This window comes from Dreissena polymorpha, chromosome 7 (genome assembly GCF_020536995.1).
Source record: "Dreissena polymorpha isolate Duluth1 chromosome 7, UMN_Dpol_1.0, whole genome shotgun sequence".
In the NCBI taxonomy this organism is placed as follows: Eukaryota; Metazoa; Mollusca; class Bivalvia; order Myida; family Dreissenidae; genus Dreissena; species Dreissena polymorpha.
Genome location: NC_068361.1, coordinates 4,948,918 through 4,968,222, shown reverse-complemented (window position 1 = coordinate 4,968,222; position 19,305 = coordinate 4,948,918). Strand labels below are relative to the sequence as shown.

Sequence of the window (19,305 nt, the reverse complement as noted above, 5' to 3'; positions counted from 1 at the left end):
CTGCTAGAACTGGTGTGATAGAAACCTTTTGGAGTGATCATAAGGCTGTCTGGATTTCTGTGTAGGTATGTGAAAGCAAAACAATAAATAGTATTATTTCATCTAAGTTTATTTTCTTACATTTGATAATGAAATTGATGGAAACTTCAAACAATATGTTACTAATTTGCTAATAAAAAAATTGAGATCAAACTTTCCTAATTGTCAATTCAAGTTCATATTTGTGACCTTAAATGTTATTGTTGTTCATGTATATGCATGCATTCAAAACATAACACAAGGTTTGCTCATGCCTTGAAAAGTACTTACATTTCATTTTGACCTTTGAACAATATTTCAGTAATTTAAGTATTGCATTGACAAAAACACGAAAGGTACTTTCCTGTCATTTAAATCAAAAATCCGGCTTCAATGCGGTCATCTCCGACCGCGGAACTCTTGTTGTCATAATTGTTTTACTTTAAATTTTGAAAAGTAACTGAAATTTTAAAGACCTTGTGTATGAATGAATGAGATGTAGTACAGTTTTGTTAGGAAGTTACCCATATGTTATTAAAATATGTTCTTTTTTTATAAGAATGTTGTACTGTTATTATATATTTTATGTAATTAAAGACAAAGAAAAGGTCAGACATCAACAATTTGTGTTTCAGATTTCAAGAACATTCTTGTAAACTAATATCATTTTAATGTTTTTAAAATCAGTTTCATGTAAAATATTGTAAACATTTTATTGTACTGCTTTTCATACCAAATTAACAACAAATTACTGCTTGCATGACATAATTTATTGTTTTACTATGGCAAAGATCAAAATCAATAATATCAGGGTTTATATGTCAAAATTGTATATTATTGCTGGCCAAATATCAAAATATCAATCCATGGTACTTTGGCTTGATTGGTCATTGTCGGCTTGGGTACTTCTTAAATGTACCCTGGGTACTCTTAATTAAGTATACTTAAATGTACCCCGGGTATGGAAATGTACCCCGGTATGGAAAAGATGCCAACATATACCCGGTCAATGTAGACTGTACCTGAGTTTTCATCCCTCCCAAAATCCGATATCATAAAGTGCGCAACAGAATACAAAACAATATTTTCTTTGAACAAAACCTTCCAAAGCATGCTTTTTTGAGTAGGAGTTTCGATAATATAGAGACCATTTAAAAGAATATTAACATTAACATGAACAAATTCAATATAAAAAAGTCGCCGACAACAACCGATTTAGCGTTAAAATTTCTGGGTGCGTTTCAGTATATTTTTCGTACCCAGTGTACATTTAAGTATACTTAAGAGTACCTTGATTACATTTAAGAAGTACCCGAGCTGACAATGACCAATCCAGCGGTACTTTGTCAAATAACATGATTAGATTGTGCCCTAGTTAGTGTGACCTTATATCTTGTAAAATAACATATATTCACTCTTTGTAATTGTTAAATTTTATCAAAATACCAGTTGTTAAACAATATTTTATTTAAACAGATATACCCCCCCCCTCCCCAGACAGTTGAGTACCTCAGATATATTGGTCAGACATTTCAATGTAACAGATTAAATGGCAGTGGAAAAGCAATAGGGCTCACACGGGTAAAAAATATTTTTCGGGTCGGGTCGGCGGGTCAAAATTTAAATACCCGAGAAAAAATTCGTGTCGGGTCGGGTCAGATAATACATAAGTTAATAAAAAATAAAACTACATTAGTTTTCATATGATGTTTTAGCGTCGTAAATAGTCAACTGTTTGTCAAGAATATTGTTTAGAACATTATACTTTCTATTGGTCTGATTTATTTAATTATGAATGAAATACCGAACTGCATATACCTATTTATTAGGTTTACACAACGTTGTTGAACTTAATCAGCAAATGTTAGTATTACTTGGAATAGCTTTAAACAGTGCATGTATAAAAAAAACCTGTCAAGCAAACATTAAGCTTCTCTTATTTTGAGGGGAGAAGCCAAATAACTTTCACTGTAAGCTCTAACTGCCTTTTCTTCTTTGAAGTCGATATATTGAATTAAATAGGTTTCGTTTTTTAAACGTCGCCATTTTGGAATGTGAATAACAAATGAAACTCGACGTTAATGCTTTTGGTGCGTCACTTCTGTAATTTTATGACTATTTGCAATAACAACACTGCTTAAAATGATAAAGGATGTGATTTTACTCTACTTGTGTCAAGGACAATATTTGACAACACGTTCAATAGGTAATATCTTGTACTTCGTAGCAAGCAACCCGAACCGGGATCTTTTGCAAAAAATTTGACCCGGATCCGCGGGTATTTTTTTGACCCGGGGATTCGGGTTTTTTCGGGTACCCATATGAGCACTTAAAAGCAATGCTTACAATTAAGAGTAACATATAACAGCCATATAGGAATAAAAGTTAAGAGTTTCATATATAGCATCCAGACATTAATAAGTAACATATATAGCATCCAGACATTAATAAGTAACATATATAGCATCCAGACATTAATAAGTAACATATATAGCATACAGACATTAATAAGTAACATATATAGCATCCAGACATTAATAAGTAACATATATAGAATCCAGACATTAATAAGTAACATATATAGCATCCAGACATTAATATGTAATACATATAGCATCCATACATTAATAAGTAACATATACAGCATCCAGACTTTAATAAGTAACAAATATAGCATCCAGACATTAATAAGTAACATATATAGCATCCAGACATTAATGTGTAACACATATAGCATCCAGACATTAATGTGTAACACATATAGCATACAGACATTAATGTGTAACAGATAAAGCATCCAGATATTAACGTGTAACAGATATAGTATCCAGGCATTAATGTGTAACAGATAAAATTAACATCCTGACATTAAAGTGTTACAGATATAGCATCAATACATTAACATGTAACAGATATAACATCAATACATTCATGTTTAACAGATAATTATAGCATCCAGACATTAACGTGTAACAGGTAAAGCATCCAGACATTAATGTGTAACAGATATAGAATATAGACATTAACGTGCAACACATAGTGATGCCAGTGTAAAAAGCTTAAGAGGTCAGATATTTAGTGTAACATATATACAGAAGCTAGAGATTTTAAGTGAACTAATCATAACTGGAAGGTATTTTATGTACTTGTTCTCTTTGATACTATAGCAAGCAATTTTGTTTTACTGCTTACACTTTCATTTAGAGGCATATTGATAAGTGGTAGCTATTTTGGTGTACATGTTTTATGCTTCAACTGTTTTTCTTGTTGATTGGGCTATACAAACATATATAAGTGGTAATTTTGTTTGGTTTCTTATGCCAAACTTATGATGTTGTACATTCAATATGATTTATGTTAAAATTTCTGATTCATGTTGCCATTGATAATTGTTGTTTCTTGATGTAAACTAAATGTTTGTTATGACCATTATGTTGTTTTTAAACTTTAATGAAAAATAAAACGTTAAATTACCACCATGTTGTGGTTGTTTGTAGCTCACCTGAGCACAAGTTGCTTACTTTTAGCTTTTGTGATCACTTTTTGGCTGTCATTTGTATATTGCATTGTCTGTTGTCAGCATTTTCATTTTGAACGATCTAGGGGCCAAATACAGAACACTTGATACAACTTTAAAAAGAGAGCTTGTTAACTCTTAAGAGGCCACATTTATTGCCCAATAATCATGAAACATGCTCCAAACATGATTCCCAATGATATATCAGTCAAGCACAATCATGCTTCCACAGTTATTGTTAACAAACTTCAAGCATAAAACAAGAACATACAACAACATTACTCCATCTATCTTACTGTGCTGTGCAGGTAAATATGCCTCACACATAGTATAGTAGTGGATAAGGCTTCAGATGTAATCACAGTTGACAGATTCTTCTGTTACATCCCCCCCCCGACCTTCACTGCTGAGTGAACTGAAGAGTACAATAGAAAAAGAATTTTATCATGTATCAGATATTTTTAAGGTTACTTGTGTTTTATGCACCACGTGTGTCCTTAGCTCAAATGTCATAGTCTTACTATAAAGCCAATGGTCACTGCTAAAAATATTGGCATATTTAAAATATTTTGAAAATGGTATCATCATTCATATCACAATTTAGGAATGTTACGGCAATTTTGGACATGTTACAGCAATTTAAGACATGTAATGGCAATTTATGACATGTTATGGCAAATTAGGACGTCACGGCAATTTAGGACATGTTTCGGCAATTTAGGACATGTTGCACAAGAACCCTGTGTCCCATGCTCAAGCATTAAGGTCGCATACATTTTCAAATGATAACATAATAAATGGCATTCTTTATAACTGACTCAACTGTTTCTTATAGATACCTTGTTATTATTAAGAAAAATGTTTTTCTTATTATTTTTAAATGTATTGGGTCAAACAATTATACTACATGCTTTCGAAGTTTTAATTCATACCTACATGTAAGCTGCTGTTCGGTCCCAGTGTTTTGCGATCAACAGTAAGGAAACGATGTTGGATCATATAAGGTACATGCAGGGTGCTGCTGAATAGGGCAGCATTAAAAGCTAGACAACACGTGATGTCATTTCCTTATAATTTGCTGAATCAATAGAATTTCCTTTACTTTAATATCAACATAGTACTTTTTGTAAATGTTTTATATCACAATACTTCAATTTGCCAATCAAATTTTACAAAAATATTAATATTCAAAATATTTTAACATTTTTTGTTTTCCCTAGTCCAGTGGGCAGCAGGGGGTGGGGGGGGGAAGGAACAGTACCCAGCTATTTGTGCTGTAGATTACTTACAAAGAAGGTGTTTGTGTGTGTGAGATGAGGAACAGCAACCTGTTATTTTTCTGTAGATTACTTACAGTGTTAACCCTTTCAGTGCTGGAACCGAATTTAAAAGGCCTTTGCAAACAGTTTGGATCCAGATGAGACGCCACAGAACGTTGCGTCTCATCTGGATCCAAACTGTTGGCTATTTGGATAGTATTCTTTGAAAATGAAGAAAATGCTATTTTTAGAATTTGAGCAGATGACATTTTAGCAGACGACAAATTTCCCAGCATGCAAAGGGTAAGGTATATTTTGCCAAAAATGTTCAGCTTGTTGAGATGCTTTGACAAGCGAAAGACCAGGTTGTGTCCCCTATCTTGAAGGTCATGACACTTTAGAGGTTTAAGGTCAAATATGGGCGTTAGGAGGGGTATATCCAGAGAGCGTGTGCCCATCATGAATTAAGCAATTTTACATTTTAATTCCAAACTATCATGTGGGAATGGCATGTCAGGTACAAGACCTGGGTCTCTAGCATGAACCAATGATTTTTTCAAACAAAAATAATTGACGTAAAATGCTTGCAGGAATAATATTTAAGGTTTAAGAAGGCATTTTCTTTTTGTTTTAATAGATTTCTTTGAAAATTATATTTTTTATGAATTTTTATGAACTGGTACCATGAGTAGCATGAAACAATAATTTTTTGAAACATAAGTAATTGATGACAAATGAGTGCAGAGATAATATCTAGGGTCTAAAAAAATATGTTTGTTTTAATAGGTTAATCTGAAAATTCTATATTTCATGATTTTTTTTTGCAACAGGGGTTTATAAACTTTAAAAATTGTTATTGTTTTTTTTTACCAAAACTGGTACTATGATAATACTAGATGACATGCACTTTACCAAAACATTAATTATTGTTTATTCTTGAAAATGTATCTCCCCTATTCATTCAAAATGCCACTTTTGATCAGAAAATTCTTTTAAAATATGTTTAATTTTTTTTTTTCAACTAGCATAATACATTAGCCTCTTTTTCTTTGTATTCAGCAACAAGTTCTTCTCAGCCACTTAAGGGTTACGTTGCCTTTCTTTTACAAAATGAAAAAAAATCTACACGTTGAGACATTTCATAAAATATTCAATGTTTTTACAACATCGAAAGGCTAATAAATTGAGATATCAAGTACTTCCATACTAACATAACCCTTCTAGGCAGGCAACCTAGCAAGTCACCTTGATTTGTTCATATCTTCCTATCAATCTGTTATATGTGTCGTGAATCATTTGATCTGCAAACATTTAATGTTTGTTATAACTTTTAAATAATTTAATGAAGTGATATTGATATTGACCAATAAACCAACATACTGAATATTTTATAAATTATTTGCATTTTATATTAAATGAGTCCATAATATTTGCCTGAATGTTTTTCAAACTATAGAGAAATCTATATAAAATTGATGACTTTTATAAAAAAAAATTATAAATATGTAATAGAAGTTTAAAGATAAAAATAAATATTACAAGTTTTATCAGATATTGGTAATAATTTCCAATATAATTGAGTGACTGCATGGGAATTGATGAAACTATCGGATGGAACGAAAAACTGAAATGTTATTTATTTTTTAATATTTTATGCACTTAAGTGGAGCCTTTAGACATAAAAATAAGCATTTATAGACAATGTTCCTCACCAAAATATTGCTTGTTATTCATTTATGACATGGTATACAATAATTTCGTGGTAAAATATTTGAGAAAAATATAAGAAACGAAATTTTCCATATAGTTCAATTTCTCCCTATTAAATATTAATTTTAGCAAATCTCTGGAGAATCTTACAATCCTACAAAATTGCCCAATCTTCCTGTGGTACATGTATACGAAAATTACCGATCGTTGGATTCCGAAAAACAATATGTGGTGGTTTCCGAAAAATACAATGGTTGCGCCCAAGGATTTTGGTGTTACTGACCATTACTGGTTCATATATTATTGATTTTGATTCTCATTTGATAAATTGGTGATTTCAAGGCTGATAAACTTGAAATATGCAAGCTTTTTTGTCGTTTGGCATATGTCTGTTGAAACACCTGTACAATCGGTAATTTCCGTAACCACTCGTTAGTTTGTAGCAGACACAATATTAAATAAAATTTCTTATGTTTTACACAAATATTCTACCACTTTCTTGCTAAATACTAATACATTTAATGATTTAAAAGTAATATTGCATTGCTTTTAGAAAAGAACACTGTCTATGACCACGAAAAAAACCATAACATCCTTTTTGGTTTACGATTTCTAAATAGCTTGCATTCGGCATGGCATTGAATGTTCGGCAAAATAAATATCTCGACTTAATTTATTAGATGATTTCGGACTGTTTCATACAATGAAAAAAAACTTTTATTTTAAACGTAATTAAGACCCATCTTACGAGAGATAATGAAGTACCACTTTTTGTTCACTGCCAATGGGTGACATCACGAGTTGCCTCCCTTGTTGGTTCATGCTATCTCTTGCTAAAATAGTCAAGGTAACATTTAAAGGTCAATTATAAGGTATGGGCGTCATACGGTATGTGCAGACTGTAATTTCATCATTCTTCAGTTGTAAAATAATGTGCCGCATGATTACCATGTGTAGAGAAAACTAACTGCCATAACATTTCCAGAGCTCGAAGGTCAAGGTCACACAGTAATTTTTAAAAAAATCTACGAATGATTGAACATGATGCAGATAAACATCTAGTTGAGATCAAAAAGTTTGGAACTATTAAGTTACTGTTAGTTGAGCGAGGATGATCTACTTTGCAGATACCACAGGACATCTTTACTTGAAAGAAAGGAATACAAACAATCAGCTGTCTTTTGTGAAAACAAGGCATTAGCTCTTCCAGTGCTGGAACCGAATTTTGAAGGCCTTTGCAAACAGTTTGGATCCAGATAAGATGCACAAAACGTGGCGTCTTATCAGGATCCAAACTGTTTGCTATTCTGATAGGATTCTTTGAAAAATTTTGAAGAAAATGCTAATTTTAGAAATTCAGCAGAGTACATTTTAGCAGACGACAAATTTCCCAGCATGCAAAGAGTTACTGTATGTGCATAAAATAGCAGATTTCCTGAACAGTCTGCACAGGTTATTCATGGACAACACTTTCCAACTACACTGGATTTTTGTCCAGAAGAGACATTTTTAACCCTTTGCATGCTGGGTAATTTGTCGTCTGCTAAAATGTTGTTTGCTGAATTTCTAAAATTAGCATTTTCTTCGATTTTTTTCAAAGAATATTATCAGAATAGCAAACAGTTTGGATCCTGATGAGACGCCACGTTTTGTGGCGTCTCATCTGAATCCAAACTGTTTGCAAAGGCCTTCAAAACTCGGCCCTGTTTTCTCAGAGTCATAATATTATAAAATATATTCCATCATCATACCTGCATCAACGAAATAACAACCCATATGATAAATTTTGGTGTATTTTAACCTTGTTGAATACAGCAAACACATGCAGTATGTTGTGGTAATTTGTTCATTTTCATGATTCCATTTGATGTTGTTTTTTTTCAGCCATTTTCTTATGTTTACCGGTACTTTTGAAACGAACACAAATATGTGTGAAAATGATGAAACAATTGACTAACATGTAAATTTCAAACACATAAGTTTTGCTCTGCACCAAAACCTGAAACACTTGCCATGCAAGGCTACTGGTGGAGGTATTATAAGCCTTGCTAAATATACTTTGTATGGTTACTTTTTTAACCCTTTGCATGCTGGGAAATTTGTCGTCTGCTAAAATGTCGTCTGCTGAATTTCTAAAATTAGCATTTTCTTCGATTTTTTTCAAAGAATATTATCAGAATATTTAACAGTTTGGATCCTGATGAGAGGCCACGTTCTGTGGGATCTCATCTGGATCCAAACTGTTCGCATTAAAGGCCTTCAAAATTCGGTTCCCGGGTTAAACTAAAAATTCCCTAAAAGTGGAATCAGGGACAAATCTTAATGCACATGCATTAAGCCAAGTTTACCAAGAACATGACAGAAATAGTGATAATTTAGATTGAAATTAATAATGTTATTGTTCTTTTATTGTGACTTTCTGAGGTACTAAGTAGGCAATTTCCCTGTTGGTGTGACTTTCAGAGGTACTATGGCAACTCGTTACCGTTCGGCAGTGAGACATTTAAGCAAGAGAACATGGGATACCTGACGGTGGAACAGGCCATGGGGGACTTTGCTGTGCTCATTCAGTACCTTAAGGAGTCTATGAATGCAACACAGTGTCCAGTCATCACGTTTGGTGGAAGGTAAACTGGTCCTAGGTTTTTCATTTGGATGCATGACTTTGTATTCTATAGTGGTGTTGATGATGATGATTAACGACAAGAAAAGACAAAGATTTATTCAGACTTGCATAGCGTACACAATCTAAACACTACATATTTCACATTCAATTATGTCACAGAGATAAACGAAGTAATAATATAAACATAAGCAGCATTGTATACGGTTACGAGAATACTAGGTAAAATACTTGTTTTGTATGGAGTATAACTATTTGAAGTTAAGTAACAACATTATAAATATTATTTCTTAAAATCAGAGCATCTTTTACAAATTTGGCTAATTTAATTAATAAGTTCAAATTTATTCGTTGTATTCAGCAATTGGTGGATTTTATAAACAGAAGTCCTTATATAATAACATTTCTCTAGGTAGTTTCTTCTAATATCAATGTATAAAGGACATTTACAAACAAAATTTACGATTATTATGTTTTTGATGATGATGGTGATTATGATGAGATGATGTTGATGGTTACAATGATGATGGTTATGATGAAGATGATGATGATTATGATACTGGTTCTGGTTATGTCTTGTGAACTGGTCATGATACTAATGCTGGTGATGATTAACTCTTAAGTTTAAAATACAATTCTACATGTGGAAATCCATAGATCTTCATAGATATCGTCCAAGATGTCAACTGTTTTTCTTGAGCTTTGACACCACTGCATGTTCTTCAGTTACGGAGGAATGCTGAGTGCCTACATGAGATTCAAATACCCAAACATTGTCACAGGCAGTATCGCTGCCAGCGCTCCTATTTTCCTGTTGACACCAGGCATCAATCGCAACTTTTTCTGGGAGGCCGTCACCAAAGACTTCTCTGATGCTACTCCAACCTGTTACAACAATGTTAAGACAGCATTTCAAATGATGAATGATATTGCAGCAAAAGGAATGTCAGGTAATCCCTAAAAATGCATATCTGTGAAAATGCCTTTGATTTGAGTTAAATAGTAAAGCTGTGTACATTTTAGGCCTAGTGTTAATTGTTACGGAAAAAAATATTTTGGAAAAAAATAAATAAATAAACAAGGTAAAAATAAATGTATCACAATGAAAATTTCAAGTGATTGTATAAGAAATATGTGTTGCTGTAGGTGTTTAACCCTTCACCACTTAGATACATAGTCCCTTAGAAAGTTATATTTAATTTAAGACCTTTCTTACAAGATTTAAGTTTTTAAGGCTTCATCTCCAAACCTTAGATACTGATGAGCAGCAAACAGCATAAATCTTGAAAAGTCTCGAGCTACTCGCAGGCTGTTCCGGTTTTATGCTGTTTGCACATGTGACTTTTAGTTCATTTAAAACTCCCAACTACAAGTTGACTGGTATCAATAGCATTAAAATGGTTGTGTAAAAACAATTCAGACGCTTTTGAAAGCATTACTCTTGTCACGCAATATTGGGTCTTAGGACAAATGCAACCAGCGTAGCTTCAGTCTAGCATGCCCAACGGCACAATCTGGGCAGACTGGCTACACTGTTGGCTATTGCCTGACAGGACTTGGCTATTGCCTGACAGGACTTGGCTATTGCCTGACAGGACTTGGCTATTGCCTGACAGGACTTGGCTATTGCCTGACAGGACTTGGCTATTGCCTGACAGGACTTGGCTGATGCCGCATGTGACATTATAAACACAACTTAAATTCTTTAGAATGGTATGAAGAAAAAACTCGACACAACATCAATTGTTAAGCACCTTGATAAAAACAACACAAAAAGTAACTATGATATGAGCACAGTATATTAGAAATGAAGTCCCTATTACAAATGCTAAAATACTTGTTGAATGTGTTAGTTAAAAAGTTATTTTCTCCTATCATTGTTCATTTGTTAATTATTTATATTTTAAATATGACTGATAACCTACTAGTGACCCAGCATCATGATATAATTCCCAGTTATAGGAATTTCTAATAATTATATATTGTCTGATAAACACCATTCAATAAAAAATATCATAATTACCCAAAACTTACTGCATTCCAGGTTTGAAGCAGCTCTCAACAACATTCAAGCTCTGTGACCCCCTCGCTAGCAACGATGACTACGTCCACCTCCTGGGATGGGCACGTAACTCCTTCACCAACCTCGCCATGTTTGACTATCCCTACCCTGCTCACTTCTTCAGTGACCTTCCTGCTAACCCAGTCAAGGTGGATCACTTTGTTACATCAGAGTTATTGTTCCTTTTTAGCTCACCTGAGCACAACGTGCTCATGGTGAGCTTTTGTGATCACTTTTTGTCCGTCTTGCGTTGTGCGCCGTCAACATTTGCTTCATTAACTCTCTAGAGGCCACATTTATTGTCCAATCTTTATGAAATTTGGTCAGAAGATTGGTCTCAATGATATCTTGGATCAGTTTGAAAATGGTTATGTTTGCTTGAAAAACATGGCTGCCATGGGGCGGGGCATTTTTCCTTATATGGCTTTAGTAAAACCTTGTTAACACTCTAGAGGCCACATTTATTTTCCGATCTTCATGAAACTTGCTCAGAAGATTTGTCCCAATGATTTCTTGGATGAGTTCAGAAATGGTAACCTTTGCTTGAAAAACATGGCTGCCAAGGGGCGGGGCATTTTTCCTTATATGGCTATATACATTTGTATGGCTATAGTAAAATCTTGTTAACACTCTGAGGCCACATTTATAGTCCGATCTCCATGAAACTGGGTTAGAATATTCATCCTATTAATATATTGGACGCGTTCAACAATGATACCGGTTGGTTGAAAAACATGGCCACCTTGGGGGCGGGGCATTTTTCCTTATATGGCTATAGTAAAACTTTGTTAACACTCTAGAGGTCACATTTATTTTCCGATCATCATGAAACTTGGTCAGAAAATTTGTCCCAATGATATCTTGGATGAGTTCGAAAATGGTTTTGGTTGCTTTAAAAGCATGGCCACCAGGGGCGGGGCATTTTTCCTTATATGGCTAAATATGGCTTTAGTAAAACCTTGTTAACACTCTAGAGGCCACATTTATTGTCCAATCTTCATGAAATTTGGTCAGAAGATTGGTCTCAATGATATCTTGGATGACTTCGAAAATAATTATGTTTGCTTGAAAAACATAGCTGCCAGGGGGCGGAGCATTTTTCCTTATATGGCTATAGTAAAACCTCTTCCTTATATGGCTAAATATGGCTTTAGTAAAACCTTGTTAACACTCTAGAGGCCACATTTATTTTCCGATCTTCATGAAACTTGGTCAGAAGATTTGTCCCAATAATATCATGTTATCTCAGGTGAGCGACTTTGGGCCTTTCAGGCCCTCTTGTTTGTGTTTTTTACTCTCCCTCCACTGCCCACTTTTTGTTGTGTTTGATGCATATTTTTCGAGAGTTTGCTGCTGTTTAAAAAAATTGGCTAAAATTTTTCTGTTCATAGAATGCCTGTCAGCATATTAAAATATTGGATGTTTTACCGGTAGTTGGTAATAACAACAAAGAGTGAGTTATATAGAATACCATGTTAGTATTGAATACCAATAAGTATATTTAACAAGACACATATGAACATGGTTAGCATGGCAAGTGTTTCAGGTTTTGGTGCAGAGCAAAACTTATGTGTTTGAAATTGACATGTTAGTCAATTGTTTCATCATTTTCACACATATTTGTCTTCGTTTCAAAAGTACCGGTAAACATCAGAAAATGGCTGAACAAAATAACATCAAATGGAATCATGATAATGAACAAATTTCCACTACATACTGCACATGTTTACTGTATTCAACAAGGTTAAAATACACCAAAATTTATCATATGGGTTGTTATTTCGTTGATGCAGGTATGATGATGGAATATATTTTATAACATTATGACTCCGAGAAAACTGGGCTTAATGTATGTGTGTAAGAAGCGACTTACTTTAACTCTTTCAGTGCTGGAACCGAATTTTGAAGGCCTTTGCAAACAGTTTGGATCCAGATGAGACGCCACAGAACGTGGCGTCTCATCAGGATTCAAACTGTTTGCTATTCTGATAGTATTCTTTGAAAAAAAATCGGAGAAAATGCTAATTTTAGAAATTCTGCAGACGGCATTTTAGCAGACGACAAATTTCCCAGCATGCAAAGGGTTAAAAAAGTAACCATACAAATATAAAGTGTTTGGCCTGATAAGCCTGTGCTGACACTTTTACAAAGCCATTGTTCTGGCATGAAGATACAGTTTGGATAGAGATGAAAATTAATAATAAATATTTTTTCCCTGCACAGTACGCCTGCCAGCTGATGGATGCGGCCACGTTCCCAGTGGATGGTCTAGCGGTTGCCGCCGGCCTGTTCTACAATGGCACAAACGGACAGCTGAAGTGCTATGACATCAAGACAGAGTTTGTGGCATGTGCCGATCAGACGGGATGCGGGGTGGGGCCAGATAGCCTGGCCTGGGACTTTCAGGTACCGAGGGTTTATTGTTACATTTGTTTGTGGGAAATCTTGGCTTAACCCTTTCCCACTCAGAGGCTATGTGCAAACATCATACAACCAGAACAGCCTGTTCAGGTTTTATGCTTTTTGCTGCTCGTCAGTATCTAAGTGTTGAAAATGAAACCTTTGAAACTTGAATCTTGTAAGAAAGGTCTTTAAATCAATTTAACTTTCTTAGGGACTACAAATGCATCAAATTACGTTTTTAAGTGGTAAAGGTTTAACACATGTGCGTAAAGTGTTGTCCCCTTGTCTGCACAGGCTTATCAGGGACAACACTTTCTGCCTAAATTAGTTTCTATGCCCCCGGTAGTGTGGCATATAGCAGTTGAACTGTCTGTCAGTCCGTCACTCTGTGCATCCGTCCGAAAACTTTAACATTGGTCATAACTTTTGCAATATTGAAGCAACTTGATATTTGGCATGCATGTGTATCTCATGGAGCTGCACATTTTTAGTGGTGAAAGGTCAAGGTCATCCTTCAAGGTCAAATGTCAAATATATGGCTTCAAAGCGGCGCAGTAGGGGGCATTGTGTTTCTGACAAACACATCTCCTGTTTGTTTAGAAGAGACTTCCTTTAAACGAAAAATTCAATAAAAGCAGAAAGTGTCCTCCCTGATTAGCCTATGCAGACTGCACAGGCTAATCTGGGACAACACTTTATGTATGTGCCTTAAGCCTTATTTTCCCAGGACAAGGTTTAAGTTTAGTTAAAACATTTGAGCATGCTTGCATCCAAAGCCTGAGGCTTATTTAGACAATCTTAAGTCAGTTTCCTGGGTAGACACACTACGTTGTCTTTTGAGTACATCTTGAGAAGCTTATACCATTAGGGGGCGAAATCAGGTCCTTGCTATGCCTTATCCACTACACTACTGGGACTTATTAATGAGGTTGCTAATTTGGTGTGCATACATATATGTTCATGTTATGTAGTGGCCCGTACTCATGAAAACAATGAAATACTTGGTTTTCTATATCCCTGCTGAAAAATTTAAAAAATTGGGAAATGTTGCAACATTCATTGGAAAGTAATTGTTGCCTTAAGTTGCACTCGGAAAACATGATCAGTTTTGCCACTTTTCTGATTATTGTAAGTACTAAATACAGTATTACATTTATTTTTTCATGGCATGTACGAAAATGAACTTTTTCATCTTCTCCATATTTTGGTTATGTACGATAGCTTTGCACTTGCAGGCATCTTCTGAAATCCACTGTTACTATTTTTAGCTCACCCATCACCATTTGCTCATGGCAAGCTTTTTTGATTGCCTTTTGTCCGTCGTCCATTGTGCGGCGGAACGTTTGCCTTGTTAACACTCCAGAGGCCACATGTATTGTCCAATCTTCATGAAATTAGGTCAGAAGATTTGTGCAAATGATAAATTGGACTAGTTTGAAAATGGTTCCAGTTGGTTGAAAAACATGGCTTCCAGGGGGCAGAGCAATTTTCCTTATATGGCTATAGTAAAACATGTTAGCACTCTAGAGGCCACATTTATTGTCAGATCTTCTTGAAACTTGGTTAGAAGATTATTCCCAATGATATCTTGGACGTTCGAAAATAGTTTCAGTTGCTTGAATAATATTGCCTTCAGGGAGCAGGGCATTTTTCCTTATATGACTATATATGGTTATAGTAAAACATTTTTAACACTCTAGAGTAAGCATGAATTGTCCGATCTGCATTAAACTTGGTCACAAGATTTGTCCCAATAATATCTTGGAGGAGTTTGAAAATGTGGAAATGCTGGTTCCAGTTGGTTGAAAAACATGGCCGCCAAAGGTGCGGCATTTTCCTTATATGGCTATAGTAAAAACTTGTTAACACTCTTGTTCAAAGTCACATTTATTATCCAATCTTCATGAAACTTGGTCAGAACATTTGTTTTAATGATATCTTGGATGAGTTCAAAAATGATTCCTGTCTGTTGATAAACATGGCTGCCAGGAGGGGTGGGGAATTTATCCTAATATGGATATAGGATAATAATATACCAGACATATACCTTGTAAGCACTCTAAAAGTTACATTTATAGTTCACTCTTCATGAAACTGGGTCAGACATTTGTTCTAGTGATATCTTGGGCTGCACAGAACAAGTCAGTTCCTTTGTATCTCAGGTGAGTGACGTTGGGCCTTTCAGGCCCTCTTGTATAGCCATGGTGATGAACTCTACATGTCTATCATGTTTCAACCGTGAAGCATTTCTGTTATCTTTATACAATGCTTTATCAATTGAGCCTATTTCTGGGAAAACTGGGCTTAATCATGTGTTTAACCCTTTGCATGCTGGGAAATTTGTCGTCTGCTAAAATGTCGTCTGCTGAATTTCTAAAATTAGCATTTTCTTCGATTTTTTCAAAGAATATTATCAGAATAGCAAACAGTTTGGATCCTGATGAGACGCCACATTCTGTGGCGTCTCATCTGGATCCAAACTGTTTGCAAAGGCCTTCAAAATTTGGTTCCCGCACAGAAAGGGTTAATCATGTGTCTAAAGTGTCGTCCCAGATAAGCCTGTGCAGTCTTCACAGGCTAATCAGTGACAAAAAGTTTCTGCCTTATCTGGATTTTTGTGTAGAAGATACTTTCTTTAAGCAAACAATTCCATAAAAGCAGAAAGTGTCATCTCTGATTAGCCTGTGCAAACAGTTTTCATAGGTAAAGACAACACTATGTGCATGCATTAAGGCTTTCCCACTCAAAAGCAAAGTGAAATGGCTATGTGCAAACAGCAGAAAACCAGAACAGCCTGCGAGTAACTCGCAGTCTGTTCAGGTTTTATGCTGTTTGCTGCTCATCAGTATCTAAGGTTTGAAAATGAAGCTTTTAAAACTTGAATCTAGTAAGAAAGGTCTTAAATTAAATTTTACTTTCTAAGGGACTACAAATGCGTTAAAATACATATCTAAGTGGTAAAGGATTAATCCAGTTTTCCCAGACCGAGGCTCAAATCATTTCAGGCATGTACAGAAATCAACCTGGTCTCCGGCAGTACAAATGTCACCGACATGTTCCCTTTGTTGCCTTGGACACCTGAGATGCGTATGGACTACTGTCAGATGACGTGGGGGGTCCAGCCACGGGATACGTGGAGCAATGTGCAGTTCTGGGGACAAAGTAATACCTTAAGTGTATCGCTCTGTGAAAAGGGGGTTTCATGAATGTGCAGAAAGTGTCTTCCTACATTAGCCTGTGCAGTCTGAACAGGCTAATCAGGGACAACTCTTTCTGGTTTTATGATATTTTTTGTTTCAAGAAAGTCTCTTAGCAAAAATAAAGTTTTTGCAGAAAGTGTCGTCCCTGATTAGCCTGTGCGGACTACATAGGCTTATCTGGGACGACTCTTTGCGCACTTGCATTCAACCCCCTTTTCACAGAGCACTGCTTAAATAGTTTAAACCAGTATATTTTAGCTTGATTGCATTAAAAGCAAAACACTCTCAAAGACAATGTACTTGGTGTCTTTGATAGAGATCAAAAGAATGCTCTCACAGTGGGGATCAAACCTGTGACCTTGGTAGGGGGACACCATATCTGCTATGCCACAGCGACACGGTAGGGGGACACCATATCTGCCACCATATCTGCTACGCCACAACGACGAACATTTAATAGCATCTTTATTTTAATGTAATCAAATCTATTGACTTATAAAAGAAAATGATGTTTACACTTTTTTATTTTCGTAATAAATTAATAATACATATGTCATAATTACTGGTGTTCAAGACTTCAAACAATTTATCTAAGAGTATATATATGTGAATGAACCACTCTTGCTTATGTCCTCGTGGTTTAATGCCTTTTCCAGAGAATAATATCTAAATCATGGTTAAACAAGACTATTGCCATGCAATATAGTCCCCTACCGGCTCCACCATTGTCAGAAATTTCACCATTGTCGGAATTTTTTTGTGTTGTTGCCATAGCAACCAGAATTTTTGATGTAGGAACTAAATGAAATGACATGCGTAATGTCCATATTGCCATCTATCCATGTTTCAAGTTTCATGGACAAATATTAAGAACTTTTAAAGTTATCGCTGGATCCAAAAAAGTGTGACTGACTGACAGACTGACAGACAGACAGAGCGCAAACCATAAGTCCCCTCCGGTGAAACCGGTAGGGGACAATAACCAGATAACAATGAAAAATGAAAATAATGACTTCTTTGTTGACAGATATTGCAGCTGCCACTAATATAGTCTTCACCAATGGAGATCTTGATCCCTGGAGAGGAGGTGGTGTAAGTATTCGGGTTTTAACACTTTTCTTTGTTAACCCTTTACCCTTTCCCACTCAGAAGCAAAGTGAAAATTGTGGTTATGTGCAAACAGCATGAAACCAGAACAGTCTGCGTGTTACGTCGGTAGACCAGTTTGTTTCCGATCAATAACTTGTGAACCGATTGACCAATTGGCTTGATACTTTCCATGTGCATTGGCCTACGCCAGTAGATGACCCCTATTGAAATTGGGGTCACTAGATCAAAGTCACTGTCACACAAAGAACGAAAATTGTTTACAATCAATGACTTAAACGGAGGGACCGGTTGGCTTGATACTTCTCATGTGCATTGGCGTTAGACAGTAGATAGATATTAGGGTCTCTAGGTCAAAGGTCAAGGTCACTGTCACACAAAGTGTGAAATAGTTTCCAAACAATTACTTGTCAACTTATTCACCAATTGGCTTGATACTTTCCATGTGCATTGTCCTTGGACAGAAGATGACCCCTATTAAAATTTGTGTCACTTGGTCAAAGGTCACGGCCACTCTCACAATAAGTGTGAAAATAGTTTCCAATCAATAACTGGTCAACGAATTTACAGATTGGCTTGATACTTCACATCTGCATTGGCCTTGTACAGTAGATGACCCCTATTGAAATTCGGTTCACTAGTTCATAGCCCTTTTTAGGGGGGCATATGTCTCCCACTGCGGAACTCTTGTTAAATCTGCTATTGTTGTTTTAAGCAACCTGATAATATTTTTTACATAAATTATTCATACATTTTAGTTGCTGGCATTGCAGGTAGTAGGCTTTTGGATATACCCTCAAGTCTCTTTGTTGGGAAGAGAGTACTTCGGTCTTTCGGATGATTGGGAGAGCTCTCTCTCTGAGTGGAGATCAAACCCTGGACCCGCACAGCAGACACCATATCTGCTACGCCAATCCAACCTCTTCATTTACAATTAATCAAACATACCTTGCCAATATAATATGTACATGTTTGATTAAGGTGCTTTTTTTGTATGTTTTAACAGGTCTTGAAAAGCCAAAATCCAGATGTAACAACAATCACCATTGCTGGTGGGGCCCATCATTTAGACTTGAGGTAAAACAAATTACAGTGGTTAGCATGAAATTTGTTGTTATAACAACTGTACAGTTGACATGGCAATCTGCGGTCATCTGTTTATCTCAGAGTTTGTTTGGTAGTTGTTTTAACTTAGATGGCAGTTTCAAATTTAATGCTTAATTTAAGCTATTTTTTCCCCAATTGTTGAACCTGTATGAATCTTATTCGCTGTAATTTTCATAATTTAACAGTAATTTACCCTTGCCTCACTGTGGTATATTGGTTTTCTAATCGTTTTCTTCTAGTTTCATTGTATTTCCAGATAAGTTTTCCTCCACACCTCACTGCAAGGCATTTGTTCATGT

At 35.4% G+C, this 19,305-nt stretch overlaps 1 protein-coding gene across 1 annotated transcript in view; it reads left to right on the top strand.

The window, feature by feature from the left end:
• Positions 1-19,305, top strand: part of LOC127837373 (dipeptidyl peptidase 2-like) — a 95,133-nt gene that overhangs the window by 73,169 nt on the left and 2,659 nt on the right. The window contains exons 3-9 of the mRNA XM_052364362.1: positions 8,968-9,131; positions 9,854-10,077; positions 11,172-11,338; positions 13,413-13,595; positions 16,598-16,754; positions 17,820-17,884; positions 18,906-18,976. Coding sequence (XP_052220322.1) covers positions 8,968-9,131; positions 9,854-10,077; positions 11,172-11,338; positions 13,413-13,595; positions 16,598-16,754; positions 17,820-17,884; positions 18,906-18,976 — 1,031 coding nt within the window. The remainder of the gene's footprint in view (positions 1-8,967; positions 9,132-9,853; positions 10,078-11,171; positions 11,339-13,412; positions 13,596-16,597; positions 16,755-17,819; positions 17,885-18,905; positions 18,977-19,305) is intronic.